Raw genomic sequence first — 22,931 nt, forward strand, 5'->3', positions numbered from 1 at the left:
TTCCCAGACCAGAAAAGCACCATTGGAAACATGGAGATGCCAATAGTGTTCCTGGGAGATCCAGCTTATCTTATCCCTTGGTCCCATGGCTCATGAAGTCATACATAGGCAGCATGGACTTCAATAGGAAGCAATTCAACTACACGCTGAGCATATGCAGAATAGTAGCAGAATGTGCATATGACCATTTAAAAGCAAGGTTCAGGAGCCTCCTGTCTCTGTTAGACCTCAGCAAAAGCAACACTCCCCTCATAGTGGCAGCCTGCTGCATGCACCATAACTTTTGAGATAGTACGGGTGAAAATTTCATTCCAGGATGAAAGTCTGAAGCCGATCGCCTGGCAGCTAATTTTAAGCAGCCAGACACCAGAGCAATAAGGAGAGCACAGCAAGGGGCACTGCTAATCAGGGAGGTTTTGAAAAACAGCTTTGTGAGTGACCAGACGTGAGTCATGTCTATTGCTCTTAAGGAGGTGCCTCCTATACGATGTATGATGGCCTGTAATCCTGTGAATCCTGCCCTTCCCATCCCCCCTACTCCCCACTTCCATGCAAGACAAGCAATAAAAACACCTTTTTGTGAGCTTAATAATTTTTATTTAGAAGACAGTAAAGGGGTTCATGACAGGAGCTTTGGAAGTGGGTAAACAAGGGCAAGAGGCTTTTTGCCATCACAGGTGGGGGACTGTCAGTCTTCTGCTCTCAGAAGCGTCCCTGGGAGTGGAATGCAAGGCTCCCCCATAACCTGCATTTGGGGGGGCTGAGGGAGTGAGGAGGGAATGGAACATGGTAAGAGGGCATGTGATTCATCATGGGCATGGGCTGCAGTGGAGCTGTGTGCTCTTGTACCAGGCACCTCAGGAACTCTGTTTGCTGCCTCATTAGTTCAAACATTTCCTCTTGGGTCTGCACTGCAGGCCCTCTGAGCACTCTTCTCCTCCCGATCCGCTTGCCTCTCCTCCAGCGGGGTTGACCTCCATGCATTTAACTGTGACTTGTCCATGTGGGGAGTGTCCCTGTGTTCTAGGAACATATTTTCTCACTTTCGCATTCTCCTTTAGATGTGTGCCAGTTGCACAGCTGGAGTGCGGGTGGGGGTGTACCCGTGGTCAGAGAGCCCAGGGTTGAGCACACTACAAGAAACTGTAAGTGAACACTGGGCAGATACATTTACTGCAAATGAGAGGTTTTACAACACACAAAGGAGTTTCATGAAAGAGTCTCTGTGGGGGAAAAAATTGGGAAGTGTTATGCACAAAGTCAGATTTTGTCTTTTAAGTGTCCTTGTGCAGCAGGTACTACAGAGAGATCTTAAGGGACCTGCTTGACTTGGTTTGCTTCTGCTCATGGTAAGGCACAGATTGGGGCATGCTTTCAAGCTTGTAATTGCAAAAGCAGTTTCTGCAGCTGTGCACACTGCAAGTGTGTAGGTAGGAGTGGGGGAGGGTATGGCTTTTAGGGGTTTGGCATGGGTACTCACCATGTGCTTCCCTTCTCTACTTTGCTGGGGCACTGAGTTTCCCTTCCCCTATGCACCCGGGGAAGGGATCGGGGAGCAGGCGTGGTAGTGTGGCTTGTGCTATCAAGGGTGTGTGCCTCTTGCAGTTGCCATGTCCTTCTCCTTCCTGCTCTGCAGGGACACTGAAAGTTTCCCTTCCCCCAGAGCCTGAGGACGGGATGGGGGTGGGGGTCCAGGCATGCTGTAGAAGCTTGTTCTAGGCTAGCTTAATGCATCCTCTAGTTTGCAAAGAGAGAGATTAGCTTGCTTAGAATAGTGGACACTGATAAGTAACTGATGCTGACTGAATGTAGGCAGAGGGCTGGTTGCTATGCTGCAATGCTCTGTGATGTAATGATGCTAGATTACTTATTGCTCACTTGGCATGGAAAGGTGTCCTGTTTTGGAGGTCAGAATAAGGCAGGCTTCCCCAAAACCCTCGTGAGAAGGATTAGAGTGCCTGTCTGAGAGCTTTAGAGAGAGGTGTAGGGAGGATTACATAAGAACGGCCATACTGGGTCAGACCAAAGGTCCATCCAGCCCAGTATCCTGTCTGCCGACAGTGGCCAGTGCCAGGTGCCCCAGAGGAGGTGAACTGAAGACAATGATCAAATGATTTGTCTCCTGCCATCTGTCTCCAGCCTTTGACTAAAGGCTAGGGGCACCATACTTTACCCTTGGCTAATAGCCATTTATGGACCTAACCTCCAAAAATTTATCAAGCTCTTTTTTAAACTCTGTTAGAGTGCTGGCCTTCACAGCCTCCTCCAGCAAGGAGTTCCACAGGTTGACTGTGCGATGTGTGAAGAAAAATTTTCTTTTATTAGTTTTGAACCTACTACCCATTAATTTCATTTGGTGTCCTCTAATTCTTATATTATGGGAACAAGTAAATAACTTTTCAATATTCACTTTCTCCACACCATTCATGATTTTATATACCTCTATCATATCGCCCCTCAATCTCCTCTTTTCTAGACTGAAAAGTCCCAGTCTCTCTAGCCTCTCCTCATATGGGACCCTTTCCAAACCCTTAATCATTTTAGTTGCCCTTTTCTGAAATTTTTCCAATGCCAGTATATCTTTTTTGAGGTGAGGAGACCACATCTGCACGCAGTACTCAAGATGTGGGTGTACCATAGTTTTATATAGGGGAAGTATGATATTCTTCGTCTTATTCTCTATCCCTTTTTTAATAATTTCTAACATCCTATTTGCTTTACGGACTGCTGCTGCACACTGCGTGGATGTTTTCAGAGAACTATCCACTATAATTCCAAGGTCCCTTCCCTGATCTGTTGTATCTAAATTTGTCCCCATCATATTGTATGTATAATTGAGGTTATTTTTCCCAATGTGCACTACCTTACACTTATCCACATTAAATTTCATTTGCCATTTTGCTGCCCAATCACTCAGTTTGCTGAGATCTTTTTCAAGTTCTTTGGCATCCTGTCCCCAGACATGTTAATAAGTTGTCCTGGAGAGGGCCCCAAGCTGTGTAGCTATGATGCCAGCCGCAGATCACACCCAATTTGCCATAACCCACTTGTAGCATAATTAAAAATGAGAACTCACCATAGGTGTTCTCCCTGCCATCAGTGTACACCTGCAAAATGACCTGGGAGGAGGGCATGGAGTCCAAAGTTTTTAAAAAAAAAAAAAAAAAAAAAAAAAATCCTGGCTGTCAGTGAGATCATATGCTCTATTTGCTTGCTGACCATTGTCATTGTCCTCCTCTTCCTTATCTTCCATATCTTCTCTGCTGTTGCCAGAGGCTGCCTGAGGAACCTCTTGGGAGGGATCCATGGTCTGTTTGGGGACAGTGGTTGCGTACCCTCTTAGAAGCTCATGCTGTTGCTCATAGAATTGGCATGTTTGTGGTGATGACCCAGAATGTCTGTTCGCTTCCTTTGTCTTCTGGTATGCCTGCCTCAGCTACTTTATTTTTATGTAGTACTACTGGGCATCCCTAGCATGTCCTTTTTCCACAATGCCCTGTGAGATCTTGGCGTAGATGTTTCTTTCATTTGCTGCTGCTTAGTTCTGCCAGCACAGCTTCACATCCCCCTAGACAAGCAATGGGGTCCTGGATCTCCTGCACAATCTATGCTGCAGCTTGTCGGCGACCCTGGGAATTCATGGCCAGATGTGCTACCAGCTGTCCTTGCCACACTAGCCAAACAAGAAATGAAATTCAAACTTTCCCAGAATGTTTCCGACATGCTTGGGCTGTGTCTATACTACTTTCGCCTTCAGAAGAGGAATGCAAATACAACTAGCCTTGGGAGTGTCTGAGGATCAGTAATTAGTTAACTAGTTGCCAAGCAAAGTTGCACTGATTTCTGAAAGCTAAATCTCCCCTCAGTGGTGGGGCCACTATTTTGCTAAGTCCTGCTAAACTAAAACACCCATCAATTTAAAAGAAGAAGTAGATAAATGATCAGTCTGCATTCAATAAGTAGTTCTTCTTCATTCTTAAGAGAACCCTTTATATATTTTGGGGGAGATTCTGCAAGGCACAGAGGGCAGTTAGGTGTCTGCCTGCTATCTGAGCCTTGGAAAATCTCCCAACTTTGTCTTTTAAAAAACTAAAAAGTCTGTTAGCAAAATTACTTAGTGGATTTTCTACTTCTATTTGCATATTAACTGAAATTTGATATATAAATATACTCAGTTTTCTAAAATATCTACAAAAAATAAAATTAGAAGCTAATCATCTAATTACGTCAGAAATGGAATGAAACTCTGACCTCTTATTTTAAGAAGCTCATTTTTATTTGGGTTCTGTGTCCGTAAATGTGGGTAGAAGCACTCCTACTAATTATGTGTGCCTCTCAGTTTTCAGTGTGAAATCTGAAGTTTCTCAATTGTGATGCTATTTTAGTTAGCTGTATCTAGCTAAACCTTTAGCTTTTGTAAATGAAAGTACAAGTGTGAAGCTGCATAGATGAAAGCTGGACTTCATTTCAGATTATTCCAATTTACACTGCTAAAACTGAAAGAAAAACTGGAACTTCCCATGATAGTACCTTAGCACCATGCTGCCTCAAAAGTTTTTTGTGCAGAAAAGATCTGTAGGAAGATAGATTTTTGACTAACCGTAAGTAATCTGGAACTGATACTGATCTTTGTGCATCTGTTTCAGGCACCATTTTGGGTATTCCTCTTGTGTGCATTAGGACTCTTTGTTTACCAGTCCCTTGATGCCATTGATGGGAAACAAGCCAGAAGAACGAATAGCAGTTCCCCTTTAGGAGAACTCTTTGACCATGGTTGCGACTGTATTTCCACAGGTAATTTTTTTCTTTTTTAAAAAAGAGGGTGGGTAATGGTTTAAAAAAAAAAAACAACCACCAAAAAAAAGACAACTAAACACCATCATCATCATGAATAACTGTGGGCTCAGCACCCGCTGGTGTCTGATGCCTCTTTCACTATTTCCTTCCATCTTTCCCTATCCAGTGCAGAGTGGCTTAGTTTCTGTAGACTAGCTCTGCACCAATCTACTACATCATCTATCCATTCGCTGTGGGGTCTGCCTCTCCTATTCGAACCATCTATTATGCCGAATACTAGGGTCTTTTTTTCATTCGTCATTCATTCTGCAAATATGTCCAAATAGTTGTAGCTTCCGTTTTATAACCTTCTGCAGCAGGTTCTCTTTTGGCTGTATCTTCCTATATAATTCCTCCTTGGTGACCTTCTGCATCCATCCTATTCTCAGAATCTTTCTATAACAACTCCTTTTGAACGCCAATATTCTTCTTTTTGAATCTTTCGTTATCACCCATGTCTCACATCCGTACAACATGCTGCTGAATACACAAGTTTTCAAGACACTCAGCTTTGTTCTTAATTGCTTTGCTTTTCCAGATCTTATCCATTGCCTTCAAACTCTCTATTGCTTTCGCTATTCTAGTCGCTATTTCCTTCTTACAGTATAGATCATATGTTATGTTGCTCCCCAGATATGTGAACTTCTCTACATTTTCCAGTTCACTACTATCAACGCTGATCTTCTTTCCTATTTCCTTATCTCCAAATACTACTTTTTGTTTTATCAATGTTCATAATCAGTCCGTACCACCTCCCTTCTACGTTTAACATCTGCACCATTTTCGCTAGCTTCTTCTCATCTTCCTCAATGATAATTATATCATCTGCGAACCGCAAGTAGTTAATTCTTTTCCTGTGCATAGATATCCCTTCTACCTCTTCCTTGATCTCGTCCATTGCTCTCTCCAGATGTGCAATGAAGATACGTAGCGATATTGGATCTCCTTGTCTCGTACATCTACTTGTTTTAAACCAACTTCCCAACTCCAGTAAGGTACAGTCTGACTGACTGACTGAATGGATTAAAACTGGACTGGGAGTTTGGCCTACTAAATTCCATTCTAGGCCTGCTGGGTGACCGTAAACAAGTCATTTCTCTTGGGGGTGCCTCTCTTTTTCCATCTGTAAATTGGAAATTAGGCTACTGACTTCATTTGTAAAGCTCTTTGAGATCAAATGATGAAAAGTGCTAGGTGGTTATTACTCGGGGTGGATTGATTTTTAAATCAATTATTTAAATTGCCTTGATTTAAGTCTCCAGAAAATCATTGATTTAAATCCACTTACCGTAAAAGCTAAGCCTGTACTTGGAGTGCATTTAGTTTTGAAGTAAACCTCACTAAATTTACTGGCAATTCTGCTTTTTTGAGAAAGCAAGTATAGAATGTGGTCACCTTGGAAAAGCAAAATTGTGCTGAAGTAAAATAGGGAATAGACTTATGGCCTCAGCATTATGGTCTGTGGTCATGATGTTCCAAAATAACGGACACACACAGGCTGTGTCTACACTAGCCAAAAACTTTGAAAGGGCCATGCAAATGGCCATTTTGAAGTTTACTAATGAAGCACTGAAATACATATTCAGCGCCTCATTAGCATGCGGGCAGCTGCGGCACTTTGAAATTGACGCGGCTCGCTGCTGCACGGCTCATCCAGACGGGGCTCCTTTTCAAAAGGACCCCGGCTACTTCGAAGTCCCCTTAATCCTATGAGCAGATGGGAATAAGGGGACTTCGAAGTAGCCGGGGTCCTTTCGAAAAGGAGCCACATCTGGACGAGCCGCGTCAATTTCGAAGTGCCATTGCCGCCCGCATGCTAATGAGGTGCTGAATATGTATTTCAGCGCTTCATTAGTAAACTTCGAAATGGCCATTTGCATGGCCATTTCGTAGTTTTTGGCTAGTGTAGACACGGCCATAATGTAATATAAAATAAGAAAATGATACGCAGTGGCAACTGACAACTCTAGATTTCTCTGAATGCAGCTTTCTGTGTTGTATACTTGAGTGATTCTAAACCTAGTTAACTAATTAACCAAGCCCTGAAGATTAGCTAAGCTTAACATCTTTTAGCAGCATCCAGCACAGGAACAGCTTGGGAATTTACTTGACATCACTTTTATACTAAAAGGCAGAGAGAGTGTTAAAGAATGATGCATCACAAAGTGAATTATTTAAGTCAATCAGTTGATCCACTCAGCCATATCCACATCTTCATCCACATCATTTTCTCCCAATAAGCAGTTTTCCTTCTGGTGTTTCATTTGTGCATCTAGGCCCTGCATCTTTTTCTTATGCTGCTTACACTTGACACATTTCCTTTTATAACCCAGGGAGTAAATGTCTTCAAAATATTCTCAGATAAGATCTGTCTTATGCCTGAAGCTGTGACAATTTTTCTGTGATAAAAGTGTGAGGGAATATAGGAGGAGCTGTGTGTGCTGAATAATGTCTTACGTTTTTTCTTTCCAGTCCACTCCACTGTTCCTTTTGGTGCTGCCTCTATTATTTCCTGTATGTTTCTCGTGCTTTAAGACAGTGTCTTAACTAACTCCTGTTCTTTGCTTGTCCAAGATCCACCAGCACATAAACACAGAACAAAAACAATTATATCCAGCTGGTGTCTTTTTTTTTTTTTTTAAATGTTATTTTTTAGTCTGCTGAGAAACAGAAATTGAAAGCCCAGACTGCTCAAGAAGCAAAAGCTAGTAAGTAGACTGGACAGAAGAGAGCTATTAATTCATTTTTCTGAGACTCTAAGTGTAGGTGTAGCATGTCTGTGATGCGATTGAATTGTAACTGTTACTTTAAAATGAGAAACTTACTATTTTACTGAAGATTTAAAACAAATCCAATTTAAATAAAATCCAATTTTTTAAAAGAATTCATCAGTTTTTATCCACCTTGTTATTACTGACCCAGAAAATGTGAAAATATTTTAGAAGTGGCCTGTTATCTCAGTGTTACATATTACACTCAAACTGCATCTACACTACAAAAATAACTTTGAAGTTGCTTACTTCAAAGTATAGTTTCAAACTGAGCAACTATGAAGTTGTGTCTACATACACCCTGCTTTGAAGTTAAACTTCGAAGTAGGGCAGTACTCCATTCCTGGGAATGGAGTAAAGACTTCAAAGGTAGGCTCCCTAGTTAACATTTTCTAGGTCAGTAATAACAAGGTGGGTAAAAATTGATGAATTCTTTTAAAAAATTGGATTTTATTTAAATTGGATTTGTTTTAAATCTTCAGTAAAATACTAAGTTTCACATTTTAAAGTAACAGTTCCAATTCAGTTGCATTACAGACATGCTACACCTACACTTAGTCTCATAAAAATGAATTAATAACTGGCTGGACAGACTAGAGCTAACTTTGAAGTACAGGAAAATGTGTGTAGACTCTCTGCTGGCTGTTTCGAAGTAGTGTCTAACTTTGAAGTTAGTTCTTAGTGTAGACACAGCTTGAGAATATGGAGTTGAGTGTGTTCCTGCTGCTGAATCTGATCACATTATGTAAGCAATGCAGTTCATTCAAAGACTTTCTCAGAGAGAAATGTAGTATTTCTAGGCGGTAGGCATACCATTATTAAGGCTTTAAGATTAGTGTCTCAAATATGCATTTCCACTAGATCCAAGGGGACTTATACAAGTAACCATAAGGAATTAAATCTCTCTTGACTTGGTACTGTAGTTGTAATAATTTGGCTACACTAGCACAAATCTTCGAAATGGCCATTTCGAAGATTTGTGCTAGTGTAGACACAGCCTTTAAGTATGCTTACGTTTTCTCACCTTGCTGTTACAGTTCCTAATTATGTTGATGTGACTTTATCTATTTAGAAATGGTTTTATTTCCTTTTTAAGAAAGACCTCAAAGGCTAGGGCTACACTGAGCCCTGGTGCTGGTAGCTTGATGCCAAGGAGCGGTCTTGAAAAGGCAAATAGAGGTTCATTTGCATATTCATGCAACTAATTTGCATATTCATGTGAGCACCCTGCTGGCAGAAAACAAGCAGTGTGGACATGGTTCTGCTGGCAAAAATCCCACTTAGTTGGCAGCACCTTATTCCTGATTTTTCCAGGCATAAGGGACTGCCAACAAAGAGGGCTTTTACTGGTAGAACCATGTCTACACTGCTTGTTTTCTGCTGGCAGTAGCCTCTGCTGACAGGGTGCTCGTGTGAATATGCAAATTACCCATGTAGATGCTCATTTGCATTTTAAGGTCACTCATTTGCATCAAGCTGACAGCACTACACCTCACTGTAGCCCTAGCCAAAATAATGGGCTAGGTTTAAGGGTTTTTGCATCAAAAAAACAAAACAAAAACATTCAAGTTCCTGTCTCTCTTTCCTGAAGTGGGTACTTTTCAGAATTGCTGTCCAAGACATGGTTTTTAACTGGCTACTGTTTAATATCTGAATTTAATCACGCACTTTTGTTGTTTTGTACTACGAGTAGTAGTTCATCTTGATAATTTAGCATCAAATTAGAACTGAACTGCAGGTATTTGTACTGCATTGTAGCATCTTAAATGCTTATGCAGCCCTCTTCACTATAGTGTTTCATCACATAAGTAAAATGAAGCCAGCCTTCATTTCTTTTGTTGAATACATTGATAGATATTTGACCCAAAAAATAGACCTTGGCTATGTGTGAGGGGCTCAGGTGTAGAGATGGATCCCCTTCAACAGTGCATGGGGTATTGTGGGAATGGAGCTTTGCAGACCCTCTCCTGCAGTGACTCCTCCTGCAGCTCTGGTTACAAAGGGCTGGCTGAGCTCACCTCTGTACTCTGGGTTTGTCAACTCCAGGGTTGCAATGCTGTTCAGGTTTGGCTCCTCCCCTGCCGAGGAACCAGCTGGGATAAATTTGTGTGACTGGCATGAGCCAGTGCAAAGGATTATGGTGCTTTTCATACCATCCTCATGTCAAAGGAGTAGCTGAGCCAAACCTGAGTGTCACTATAAACCCGTGCACTTGGCCACAAAAGCCAGAGCAAGGCTGCCAGCCAAACTCGCAAGACTGGAACTGCCACCCACATGATACTTTGCAGTGTTCCAGTGTCCCAGTTTTGGGTCGTTGACCCCCAGGTTGAGAAACCATCATCTAAACCTAATAAGGCAAGGAGCACTACAATGAGTGCTTAGCCATATATGATGTTAAAATTTACTCAAATTTCATTTTCTCCCTTTTTCCCACACTATTCCAGTTTTCTGATGATTTTTGAAGTGAGATTCCCTGTATTTGGTCTGCTGTTGATAATGGTGTGATGGTCTTGTTTTTAAATAGACCTCAGGGAAAAATATTCTAACATATAAAACCTATTTTTATAATACTTTGTACTTCTCACTTCCCTATAACAATGTTATCCAAAATGTGGGCATGCCTTGATGGAGGATGGATATGCTGTAAATGTTAGCAGTTCACCTATCTTCAGTTTCTGTAACATTTTATGAGCTGCAAAGTGCAACGTCAGTTTTACTTTCCTGGCTGGTTCAGCTAAAGCATTTGCGAAATGCTTTCCCACAGGTTGAACCTCTTTTGTCTGGCAACATCTGTGGTCTGGTATGATCTTAGTTAGCTGGGCAGCTACTTACTATGGGTGGAGCCAAATTTCTCATGTCGCATAAAGTTCATTTACAGTCACCAGTCCTGGCTCTTGGTGTTCTGTGCAGTTAGTTAGCTGTAGTTTACCCCTATAAATGTCTTCTAAGAGCCCAGTAAGCAGTTGAAGTATTGCAAATGCTGCTGGACAATATTGTCCACCTGTGGTTTAGTACTGGTCAGGTTCCAAGGATGAGAGAGGTTGTAGAGAAATTAAACCTTGTACTACTACTGAAGTCAAGCTTTGTCTAGTGTTTGCTTAAAATTGCAGGTACAGTAGTACAGTTATTGATGACTAACCATGTTTATCTCTGCCTTTCAGTTTTTGTTTCCATTGGAGCCTGCATAGCTGTTCGACTAGGAACAAACCCTGACTGGCTGTTTTTCTGTTGTTTTGTGGGATCATTCCTGTTTTATTGTGCTCACTGGCAGACATATGTATCAGGCATGTTAAAATTTGGAAAGTAAGTAGAAGTCTTCAAAACTGTGCATATTTGATCTTTGGCTCTGACATATCAAATTTTGATTCTCTTGAAGATTTCCATTTCAGGTAGCGGAGAATGAGTTTCACATTTTTGTGTTCCATGAACAAGACTTTAAAGTGTTACTACAAGGAAGCAGCATGACTTCAACTTAGCATAGTCTTTTTTTATGCTAAACTTCATACACTGCTCTTTTTTTATGTTACCAATTCTTTGTGTTGTTTGTTACTATATCGAATTCTCTAAAAACTTTGATTGTACTTATACTCAGTCAATGAAAATTGTTCTGTGGATCAGATAAAATGCTCATATAGTAAGAATACATTACCAACTATGCCATCCAGACCTCTGAAAATCTCAGACTTTAAGTTCATGAACTTACTGTGCATTAGAATATTTTGCAACAAGTGGTTGAAAATTCTGACAATTTTTTTTTCTGTGGGGAAAATGTTAGTTTACTTGAATTCAACATATGCTGCAGGAACATGTCTATTCTGATAAAAAATGTATTCTTTGTTTCAATTTTTTTAAATTGGGGGAAGGTCAAATTAATCCATGTGGCTGTAACAGAATAGCATGATTCAATTTTTCATTTTGAAATTTCATATATAACAAATACATTTTGAAAAATTAAAACCATTTTGATTGCCTTGCAATATGTTATTCTGTTAATTGCATTTCATGGGAAGTTTTGACTTGATATTTTTTTAAATTGAAATCTGAACTGTGTGATCAGTAACTATCTTCTCTTTGTTCAAAACTGCAAACCTTGTTTTACTGTAGGTCACCAGATTCAAGTTTAGTATGCTAGGTAACAAATCAAAAATAGTTCTCACTCTTATTCAAACTAATGATTTATACAAAGGATTTTCCTCTAGCCTGCACTTGAAAGATCAGATCTCCCAATTACTGTGCATGGCTTGGTTCCCACATATCCCTCAATATGCTTTCTGGAAAAAGCACCAGGCTGTTTGTTCCTGCTTCCCTGAGCCACAGAGAATATGAAATCCTAAGAAGAATTCTAATTTTGCTTCAGGTTTGTCCCAGCTAGAAGTCTCTGGGCCTCTTCAGGAGTCTCAGGGCAAGAATGGTCCAGAAACAAATGTTTTATGTAGGGTTACATTTAAGGTGTAATTAAAAGGCCTGAATTTAACAAAAATGCAGCCTGCAACAGTTCCTGACAATTATGCTTTTCTTGCATGGTGTTTGTAGCAGTCTTTAATAGTTCATGTATCACCTTTGCCAGCTTTAATGACTGTAGAATAGGATGTTTTACCTGGGGGTTGGATTGCCAGAGGTGTATGCTTAGATATGTAATGACTCACTCCCAAAATGTTGCCTAAAATCTAGCTTTTGATACACAGGTAAATCTCATTTCATCTTCCACCTAGCCTCTCATCCTTACCCCCCCACTTCCCTCCCACCCCTCCAAAAAATTCTCAATCTCTTATTTTATCTAAGTTCATATCTGGTTCAGGACCTGAAATTCTTATAAAAATTGACAGTGATTTTTTTACAAAAGCCCTTGAAGCTTTCAGATGCCCCCAACACCTCTACGTAATTGCTATTCATTTGCAGTGCATTAAACTCTACTTAAAGTAATAGCTCTGTAAAGTCAGGGGTGCACAGTGCTTCCCAGCTCTCCAGGAGCACATAAAGCCTTTGATAAAACAGCAGTATACATTTCTGGAGAGCACAGTTTTTTCTAAATTAAACCAAGTAAGCTAGTGATGATTGTTGTGCCAAAACTTGCTCATGTCAGTGCCATGCTAGGTGTGCATGCCACATGCATGATTTCCAGAAACTTTTTCCTTCCTCAGACGAAGTGGGTCTTTGCCCACAAACCATATGTTCCAAAATATCTTTTAGCCTATAAGGTGCCACAGGACTACTTGTTGTTTTTTCCTTCAGTGAATACCCATAAGGTCAGTCCTACCATTCCCTGGAATCTCCTGCATGTGCACCAATAGAAGTGGTGCCACTAGCACAGCACCCTCTCTGTTCCTCCTTATTGCCAGCAATGGTTGCTTGGAATGATCTCTCTCTCTCTCTCTCACAAGGCTTCCATAACAGTGGTTAGAACTCTGATCTCTATTGTGTACAGTTTTTGTAGTTAGTAAAATTGTTTACCAGCTACTTTGTGTACATAGAATTGATAGCGGTTTCAGTTGCAGTAGAACATTGTCCGAGGGGCTGGGTATGCTCCCGGCTTCAAACCATGCGCCTCCTGCCACAAGCCCTTGCCTGTGAATGACCTGCATTTGGCCTGTCTAAAGTTTCTCAGGGAAGCTCACGTTTAGGAAATGTGTAAGATCTGCAGCAGCTTCTGATCATGGGCTGAGAAACATGGAGACATTTGGTTGAAGCTTCTACTAATGGAGTCAGCCATCAGACAGTCTTGGGAGCCGTCTTACTTCAAATCAGCATGAAGCTCGTCAGCCTCCCGGTGAGGTGCTCCACGGGCACTATTCTCCATCCCCGGTGCTAGGGAGGAAGCAAAGGAAGCAATGCGCTGAGAGAGGGATAAGGGAGGAACAATGGCATTGGCAATCAATATGATTGGTCATGTCTCCAGTCATTGAGCCTCTCTCAGGAGGTGCAGCAGTCTGTCCAGGACTTCCCCTTTGCGGGTACCTCTCTGAGCAGATGGACTACAAACTGCATGGCCTCAAACACATCATTCCCTTTTTGGATCTGGGAGACTGGGACATTGTCCTTGTTTTAAAGGACTCTTCCACATCTCCATGTTCCACAGACACAGGACATTCCTTTTGTTTATGATGGGCCAACCCTATTAGCATTTTGCCATACTGCCTTTGGGTCCATCAGCACCCCCATGGATTTTGTACCTAGTGTTTGGTGGTTGTTGCAGCCTCCCTGAGATGTTGAGGTGTACCCAACTACCCCTACCTCAAAAACTGGCTCTCATGTGCTCAGGTTCAGCCCAGCATTGGCACGCTATGGACCACCTGTTTGGATGCTGGACTTATGAATAAAAAACCAGAAAAGAACAGTAGTCCTAGTGCAGAGAACATAGTTTATAGGGGGCAGTGCTCACCTCTGCTCAGGTTAAGACCTACCACCTAGAGGTCTGGTCTCAGACTATTTCAGATCTAAGCACCCATGTCACAAATCACCCACTTATGAAAACCAGGGTGTGCCTCAAGCAGTTGCATCACATGGCAACTTGTACCTACATGGTGCAGTACGTATGTCTACGCTTCAGACCCCCTACAAATGTGGTTGTCTTCAGTCTACTCCCTGGGAAAACACAACTTGGATTCGGTTCTCACCATTTTGTCAACTGTCTTAGCTTCTTGGGTCTGCTCACCAAATCAGTGTTTGCCGATGAAAGGGGGGTGCCTTTTGTTGCTCTTTACCCAACAGTAACATTGGGTTTTGGATGTGTCAGACCTGGCTTGGGGTGCCCACCTCAGCAGATTAAGAATTCAGAGCTCAGGACGCATTCTCCCTATGTCAGGGAATTCAGGGCAATATACTTGGCCTGCCACGTGTTTCTTCTCCAGCTCTCAGCATGACCCTGCAGGTTTTTTTGTACAGCATGGCCTCTGTGTTTTATGACAACAGGAACCTAGGAGTTTGTTCCTCAGAGCTGTGTTAAGCACCCCTTTGACAATGGGACTTCTGTATGAACCGCACTGTTTGTCTCCACCTGGAAAATCTCCCAGTAGCGTGGAATGCAGTGCAGATCACCTCAGCGGGTCCTTTTCCTCTCACCACAAGTGGTCTTTTCACTCACATGTCACCAGTTACCTACCAAAAGTAGGGGACTCCCCAAGCCCTGTTTGATACCAGTCAGAACAGGAATGCCACTTGTTCTGTGTCATGGCTGGGCTCACCAAGGGCTTTCTGTCTGATGCCTTCCTGCTCTCATGGGCAGATGGACTGCTGTATACCTTCCCACCACTTCCCCTGGTTCACAATGTGCTCCTAGAGATTGAGGGACAAGGCAAAAGCTAACATGACGGCTCAAGCAGGCCACACCAGTAGTGATTCAGCAAGCTTCTGTTCCTCTTGGTAGCAACTGTACTAGAGCTCCCACCCTGTCCACACTTAATTATTGCAAGATTAATTGATTTACCAGAACCTCACCACACCTGACAGTGTGAGTTCTGCATGGCCAAATCATGAAGAAAAAGCCTGCTTAAACCAGATCCAACAGGTCTTGCTAGTTAGCAGGAAGTCCTCCACCAGAGATACCTGTTGTCCAAGTGTAAGCTTTACTTGTTCGGCCTGTGAACTGAATTTTTCTCCATATCAGTCTTCCCTGCAGTCCATCTTGTACTGTATGCTCCACCTGAAGCATCAAGGCATAGTTCTGCCATTGATCAAAGTGCCCTTGGCAGCCATCTCAACCTTCCATCCTCCAGCTAGGGCAGATAGGCCTTCTCCCATGAGGTGACAGTCAGGCTCCATAACAGTTTAGAAAGGGTCACAAATCTGTGATTAGTGTATTTCCTACGAGAGCTCCAACTTGGTCCTGTCAAAGCTCCTCCTTTGAGTTGTTCCTATCTTGCTTCTCTTGTGGAGGGCTGCCTTCATGGTGGTGGTAACTTCAGCCAGAAGGCTCTCCAAGATCAAAATCTTGACATTGGGGCATCCTATATTCTTCAAGGACAATGTTCAGTTTTACCGCCCCCTCCCCCGAGTCTTCCTTCCAAAGATGATGTTGCAACTCCCTATCAACCAAGGCATTTTTTCTGTCTTTTCTCTTTTTTTCCTGAAGGGTTACGGCTTACAGAATGTTTGCTTTACACATTGGGAAGACCCTAACCTTGTATATCAAAAGGTGTGAGCCCTTCCACAAGTCTGTTGAGCTTTCTGTGGCTGTGGCAGACTGGAGAAAGGACTAGTGGTGGTCTCTCAAAGAACCTCATGGGCATCTGAGCTTGCTACAAGCAAGCAAGGTTTCCACCTCTGGCCATCATGACAGCTCATTCCCCAGAAGTCCAGGTTTCATCAGCCGTATTCCTTACACAGTTATCAGTCAAGGACACATGCAGGGCCATGACATGGGGGTTGATTCATACCTTCCCATTATAACATAGTTCTGTGACACCTTAGAGACTAAATGTGCTTTCACATCCCTACCAAAAATCTCCCCAAGTTTTCTGTGCAGAACTATAAACAATATATGGGTATTTGCAATGTATGTTTTGGCTTTAGTTGATAGGTAGAATTTTGTGGTCACAGAAATCATATATTATACATACATGCCATGTATAATCTGATTCAGCATTTCCCAAAATAATTTGGCTATGCAACACTCTTGGGCTTGGAATATATTGATGAAACACATGCATGCTGGTCGTGGGGCGCGTCATACCAAAAAATTGCTGCACGTAATCCTCAAAAGTTGATGTTAGTTTTTTTTAGGTGTCTTATTTTACAAAGACCAAAGAAGAGACAATCATCTGAATGAACAACTAACGTCCTTCTGATAGGAAGATGGTTAGCAACCTTATACTTAAGTATAAACACTTAAGTACAGATCCAAAACAAAACATCAATATGATGGTGAAAAGAATGGTTAATGTCATTCTTTTGTACAAAAATAGAAAGGACAATATTGTTCAAAAAAAGACTGTCCTTCCTTAAAGCTTAAAAATGTTTTTATGAAAAACACAAATTAGGTATGGAAAAATATTTTTAAATGTTATGTTTTTATAAATGTTTTATTTTTACAGAAAGCTACAAGAAAATATTTTTAATAGGAAGTGTGTTTTTGTATCTATTTTGGCACAATTTGCATAGTAATGATACTATTATGAATGTTATAAATATTAATATACCTACACTCCAAAAGCTATTCAAATACCTTAGTATTTTTGATACACAGAATTTTTTATTTCATATTTTAAAGGGCAAAATATCGCTACCATCCAATTTTTTTCATGGAACATTGTTAGCCGATGGCCAAGGATGTTTGGTTAGGTGCCAGCTATGCCCGTTTTATACCATCCATGACTTTAACCGCTAGGACGCACTGTCCCTTCGCGGCGGGCAGCCCGGGCTAGGCTGACGGATGCCCCAAGGTCCTAACCACCCGTGACTTTAACTGCTAGAGCTCAGAGCTCCTTCGCAGTGGGCAGTCAACACTGACTGACAGGTGCCCCAATGGCAGCACTAAGAGCCTTTCCACACCCGTGACTTTAACTGCTAGAGCTCAGAGCTCCTTCGCAGTGGGCAGTCAGGATTGACTGACAGGCGCCCCAAGAGTTTGCCCCGTGGAGGCGGCACAACTCAACGCTAGGCTTTTAGTACTCTCACCTAATGGCCAGGCTTTATAGCCAAAACGGCTGAGGTTCTTTAATTGTGTTGGCTGCTTTACAGTAAACCAGAGAAACAAGTCAGGCTTATGCACAAATGGTTACCAAAATTTATTAAACTAGATTCTAATCATGTGGTTACAAAATTGCTAGTGCCTACTTATTTAAATGTATAGATGTTACACACACAAACAAGTTACAAAGCTGAAGCCACAATCCCAAAGAAAGACAACAAAGTATAGAGCTCTATTTCAAAATATGTGTACACTAAAGATAGGAGATCAGGTGTGGGTGCTTCTTACCCTCCTTGCATCTCTCGATTCCAGCGGTGCCAAGCCAGGATCGGTCACTCAATTCCGCGGAAAGACGAATAAGGGACAAGGCTCAGGGACCCTCTTAGCTGCAGAAGCCTTGGGAGGCTGTCACTTATCTGACCAGCAGATAGATAGTGAAAAGCACTCAAAAATCATGGTGCTGTAGGTCCCATACTTATACCTCTGTACTCCTTTATTCTCTTTCTCCTTTCTTATGCCAAATTGGGGCTGGTCTGTTTGGGCGACGCCAGCTCTCGCAAGAGTAGTTTACACTTGCAAGGGAGAGAAACAATAAGTTTCGACTACTGGACATTCTTTTATTAGGGTAAATATTTTCCCACCTAGGATGTGGGTGTGTGTGCATCACGTTATTTAGTAGCGGCTAACAGCCATGTCTGTCACAGCTTCTCTGTCTGCTGTGAGCCTAATCGTTGTATATGTTCCCAGAGGCACATTGTAGCAGCACACCTGTGCTTCTCACAGCTTCAAAGGCTGTGCTGGAATTTATGTTAAGTGCCCTGTTGTTTTGGCTCCCTTGTGTTCCCAGCAATGCTGGTCTGAGAGGGGGCTGGCTGTCTGGCTACAAACATCTATTCACATAGCACGGAATAGCAGTGTTCCACAGAACACAGTTTTGGAAACATCAATCTAATTATTGATTCCCTTTCTTGCTCATCAGCTCACAGCAAATGAATGTATGAACTAAGTCTTTCTTATTTCTTTCTAGACTTGATGTAACTGAAGCTCAGATAGCTGTAACAATCATCTTTTTGATGTCTGCATTTGGTGGAACTACTATGTGGGACTATAATGTGAGTGTATCAAGCATTCGCTTTCACAGTTGTACTGAAAGCTTTCATGTGCAGGTGTATTTATATTTAGTATTTTTTTAAATCTTTGACATTCAGCTTATGTTGCATTTGTTAAATCTTATTTGTATTTCAATTTTAATATATACAAATATTGCTTTATATATTTACTATATGTGGTGCCTGTTCCCATGTCGTTCAGTACTGTATATCTTGGTTGTGATGGTGTACTTTTCTATGCATGAATTTGGAGCTACAGAGGAAAAAGACCCCATCTGCCATATATAAACTTCAGCCTTGGAAAATACATTTTGATTGTTGTTCAAAGGAATCTTACCCGCAGTCTATGTTTTGCACATGTAATAGTCTTTCTTACATTCACTTTTTATATTTAATTATTCCTGTATCGTAAATTTCTCCCCAAAATGATATTTTTAAAGATGACTTCCTCCATTTGTAAAACAATATTCATTAAAATCTATAAATACAAGAGGGTAGACATTGGAGTAACTATACAAAATTCAATACAGCTGTACTGGATTAACATTGGTGTAAGAGCTGATTTGGCCTTGTAACTTTAAAATGTCAGATGCAGGAGTTTTCAGGCATTATTTCCATTCTATCTGAGGGAATGGGGAAGAACCGCTCATATATTTCATGTAGAACAGAACCATTTAGGATTGAATGCAGAAATATTCTTTTAAAACTTGGAATCAATTCAGTGACTCCTACTGCATACTGAACTGTAGTTCTGTTCCTGGTGTTTTTGTTTTCATACATATATACACAGTACTAGTTATTGGAATAAGTGTTATTATGCAAATTGAGTTAATTTTGTACTATGGGTTATTTTAGTACTGTTTTATTGTATCTGAATCATTCATCTATTAGGCAAGCTATTTTTCAGTGGGGAAATGTTTTCTCAAACAGTTCTGTTTTCTTCTCCCAAATAGTTTTTGTTCTGTTTCTGAAACTATTAAGATCAAAATACAACTCACACGTGAGATCCTTAGACTCTGCAAACTAATTGATTACATATTTTTGGGCTAATTGGCAGATTGACATTTAAGATGCTATAGTGTCTGCTTTAGGTTTTAATGTTGAAGAGGGGGAGGGGGAAAGCCTGTCTCCAAAAATATGTAGTTCATGGTTTCAGAAAACTTACTGCAACTCTTTTTTTAACCCTCTGCTGCCTTGGAAGTTTTCTTGAAACTGCATTTGACTCTAAAAGGTAAATATTTTGTTAAATCTTTATCTGGATAATAATCTAATGCAAGGATGCATCATATACGGCATATTATGCAACATAATCAAGCAGGCAGATGGAGTTTGCATTTCCTGTGGTGCTACATTGTCCTGCCCAGTAAACTAGAACTATCCTTTTTTCTCTGATACTAATAATTTTATAAATCAAATTTGCAATACAGTTAGCTAAGTATGAAAAAGGCTTTTGAAGGGTGTTGCAAATAGTAGCACCATAAAATACAGCTTTCAAGGAATTATATATATTTTCCATCTTAAGGGTAGGACTGCATGCTGAAATTGATTTCAGTGTAAGTTTCAAGGAAAAGGGAAAAAGGGATGGTTAAAGCAGTACAAATTGCTTTTGGAGACTTGAGCAGCATTATAACATTTGCCAAGGAGAATGAGATCCTTTAACTTTTTAAAAACATTTTTCCTGAAAGATTCCTTTGATAGAACTAAAACTGAAGACTCTTCCTGTTCTTGGGATTGTGGGTGGAGCATTATTTTCCTGTTCCAACTATTTCCATGTCATCCTTGGTGGTGGAGTTGGCAAAAACGGATCTACAATCGCAGTAAGCTATTTTGGAATTTAACCTATATTATAATATTGGGATACGAAAGAGGTTACTGTGTTAGATTAGTAGTTTGGTTTGTATGTTAAATTCTTGTATTACAAAAAAGTTAATATTTCTGACCATTTTGCTGAGTATTTAAGCAATCTAATACATTAAACAGTAGAATCAATGTATCTTAATGCTGTCTGTGAAGCCATTAAGTATATTAATGATGAGACAGCTAAAAAGAATTCAACTGCAGTGATAACTGAAGTCACATTTTTCTGTATTCCCTTGACTGGAGGTCTTGTCAGAGGTACTGCAGTGAAGTTTCAGTTTATTTAATGTTAATGGGAAAGAAAAGTCAATGGGAGTGCCCTGGCTGCACAGAAGCTCAGGACTGGACTTTTATTCCTCCACAAACACATTGAGTACATGTGACTTAAGTTGGATTTTAGTGCAGGTTGGGTTTGGTCAGTCCTCATGAAAATGGTGCCCAAAGATGTATGGTATAATTCAAGTTTTGTTGAAAAACGTTTTCTGCTTTGTGTGTTTCAGGGTACTAGTGTTCTTTCACCAGGCCTCCACATAGGACTAGTTATCACTTTGGCAATAATGATCTATAAAAAATCTACAACTCAGCTGTTTGAAAAGCACCCTTGCCTTTATGTCTTAACATTTGGATTTGTGAGTGCTAAGATCACACAAAAATTGGTGGTAAGGAATCTTGTTTGTTGTTGGATATGTATATTTGGGCCTTCTGAAAGCGAGGAATTGAAAGTTGAGCTATAGGTAGGAACTCTAAAATGTCCCACTCAGCTCTGCTAATATACCATGTTATTGCAGAACTTGTACTACTACAACTAACCTGGGCCTCTGAGACTGGCTGGGATTCACAAGGAGGATCTAACTGCCAGTTCAGGTGGCCAGGTTCAAAATTTAGATTCCCAAAATCTCTGCTCAGCTATTGCCTAACCTTGTAAACGCCACAGGCTTCTAACTTCCTACTGGTAGAAATTCCTAGATGTTTTAACTTCCACTGAATGGGAAAAGCAGACAGCCACCTCAGTTCTGCCAGCATTGTATACCTTCGCACCTAACTTCCACCTGTGCCTTGTCACAAACTAGCTATTTACCCTCTATCTCTTCTGTGCGATCCAATTCAGTAGATGTGCTCAGAGATCTCCTTAGAGCACAGCAGCTGTACTGGCACAAATCATAGCCCAAGGAATCAGAGATGACTCTGCCTGAGCCAGAATTTGTTTCTCCCAGGTCTCTGGTGAATTCACTAACTACCAGGTTTTAGGGGAATCTGTCTCTCCTGTTGAAGTTGTTTCAATTTATAAAATAATTTATTCATTGGGCCAAAAGCTGGGGAGAGCATGACTGTATAAGCCACTGGTTAGTTCACTCACCTGAGATGCAGGAGATAATAGTTCAGAGCAATGTACCACTGACTTTACAAAATATTTGACTACTTAAAGTGGAACAGTTTCAACAAGAGACATCATGATGCATCCCAGAATACCTTATCACCCAGTAGTCAAGGCATTCCTACCTTAATTTTTAAATCTTGAGATTAGGGGAAACAAAGTTCTAAACAAGTACAGTGTTTACCTTTCTATATTTATATACGCTATTCTTTTTTTCATTCATTTGCTGGCAGGATTTATACAACACTTGATCTGCCTTACCCAGATGGGAAACCACAGAGTCAACTTACTAGCATTATTATGGATATAAATGTTGGGGGACTTTCTTTTCATGACTCTCTTTGTACGTGTACAGGTTTTGAATATTCCAGGTGTCTAATAAATCTTCTCTGTATTCTAAATAGTAAAGTACTAGGTACGAAATGAGAATCAACTACCTGGCTTATAGCAAGCATAGCAAAGATTCACTGCTTAGACTTTTCTCTGCTCTGTGAGCACTTGTAGTTAGGAAGGACTAGATCCAGAAGGCTCAGTAAGACTGGTTGAAGGTGTGCAAGAACTTATAAACACAATTACCAGTCAAAAGGGGAGAAATCCTTTGGAAAGGACGAGCTCTGTGTGCAATTGGGTTGGATCCAAAGGAAGCTGTTTTCGATGTAATATAAGGCTTTGTTGTAAGTAACACACTGGGGTATTAATATATGGTCAGTCAGTGTCACTATTTTGTTCCCCAGTCACATGAGCCTCACGGTAACATTGCTTTCTTTGTTACAGGGAAAGGGACAAACTTGCATACTTAATGTAAAGGGGTTCTAGGAGCAGCAGCAGCAATACTGAAGCTAACTGAGCAGCAACCTGCCTTATGTTAGGGTGGGCCAAAGCAGATCTGATGGTGGTACTCTTGGGCTTACCCAAAAGATCTTCCTAGATAGTACCAGATTAGAGTACCTTTAGATGCAAAATGTCCTTAAACAGAGGGATTTTTTAAATTAGTCAATTGAACAGGTTGACTGTGTTCCTTTTTAGAGCATTATTTATTTGTACTGTTCCTTAATTTAAATATTTGCTACCGTAATAGTTCATATCCTCAAAGTAAATTTTTAATTGATTCTGGATATGAAGCTTTGTAGCTATATCAATTTTTTTTTTTTTTTTTTTTTTTTTTTTGGGTAGGTGGCCCACATGACAAAAAGTGAGATCTATCTTCAAGATACTGCATTTATTGGGCCAGGTCTTCTGTTTTTGAACCAGTACTTCAGCAGTTTTGTCGAAGAATATATTGTTCTGTGGGTAGCATTGGTAAGCATTTGTTTTAAACTTTCATTTAAAAATCCAGTGAAACAGCGTTCAGTGTGTTT

General features: G+C 40.8%; 1 protein-coding gene across 1 annotated transcript in view; it reads left to right on the forward strand.

Moving 5' to 3' along the window:
• The window catches only part of CHPT1 (choline phosphotransferase 1), a 38,900-nt gene that overhangs the window by 11,116 nt on the left and 4,853 nt on the right, over window positions 1–22,931 (forward strand). Inside the window, exons 2-7 of the mRNA XM_075007550.1 lie at window positions 4,647–4,794; window positions 10,769–10,910; window positions 18,260–18,344; window positions 20,027–20,158; window positions 20,699–20,857; window positions 22,747–22,872. Coding sequence (XP_074863651.1) covers window positions 4,647–4,794; window positions 10,769–10,910; window positions 18,260–18,344; window positions 20,027–20,158; window positions 20,699–20,857; window positions 22,747–22,872 — 792 coding nt within the window. The remainder of the gene's footprint in view (window positions 1–4,646; window positions 4,795–10,768; window positions 10,911–18,259; window positions 18,345–20,026; window positions 20,159–20,698; window positions 20,858–22,746; window positions 22,873–22,931) is intronic.

This window comes from Carettochelys insculpta, chromosome 1 (assembly GCF_033958435.1).
Source record: "Carettochelys insculpta isolate YL-2023 chromosome 1, ASM3395843v1, whole genome shotgun sequence".
In the NCBI taxonomy this organism is placed as follows: domain Eukaryota; kingdom Metazoa; phylum Chordata; order Testudines; family Carettochelyidae; genus Carettochelys; species Carettochelys insculpta.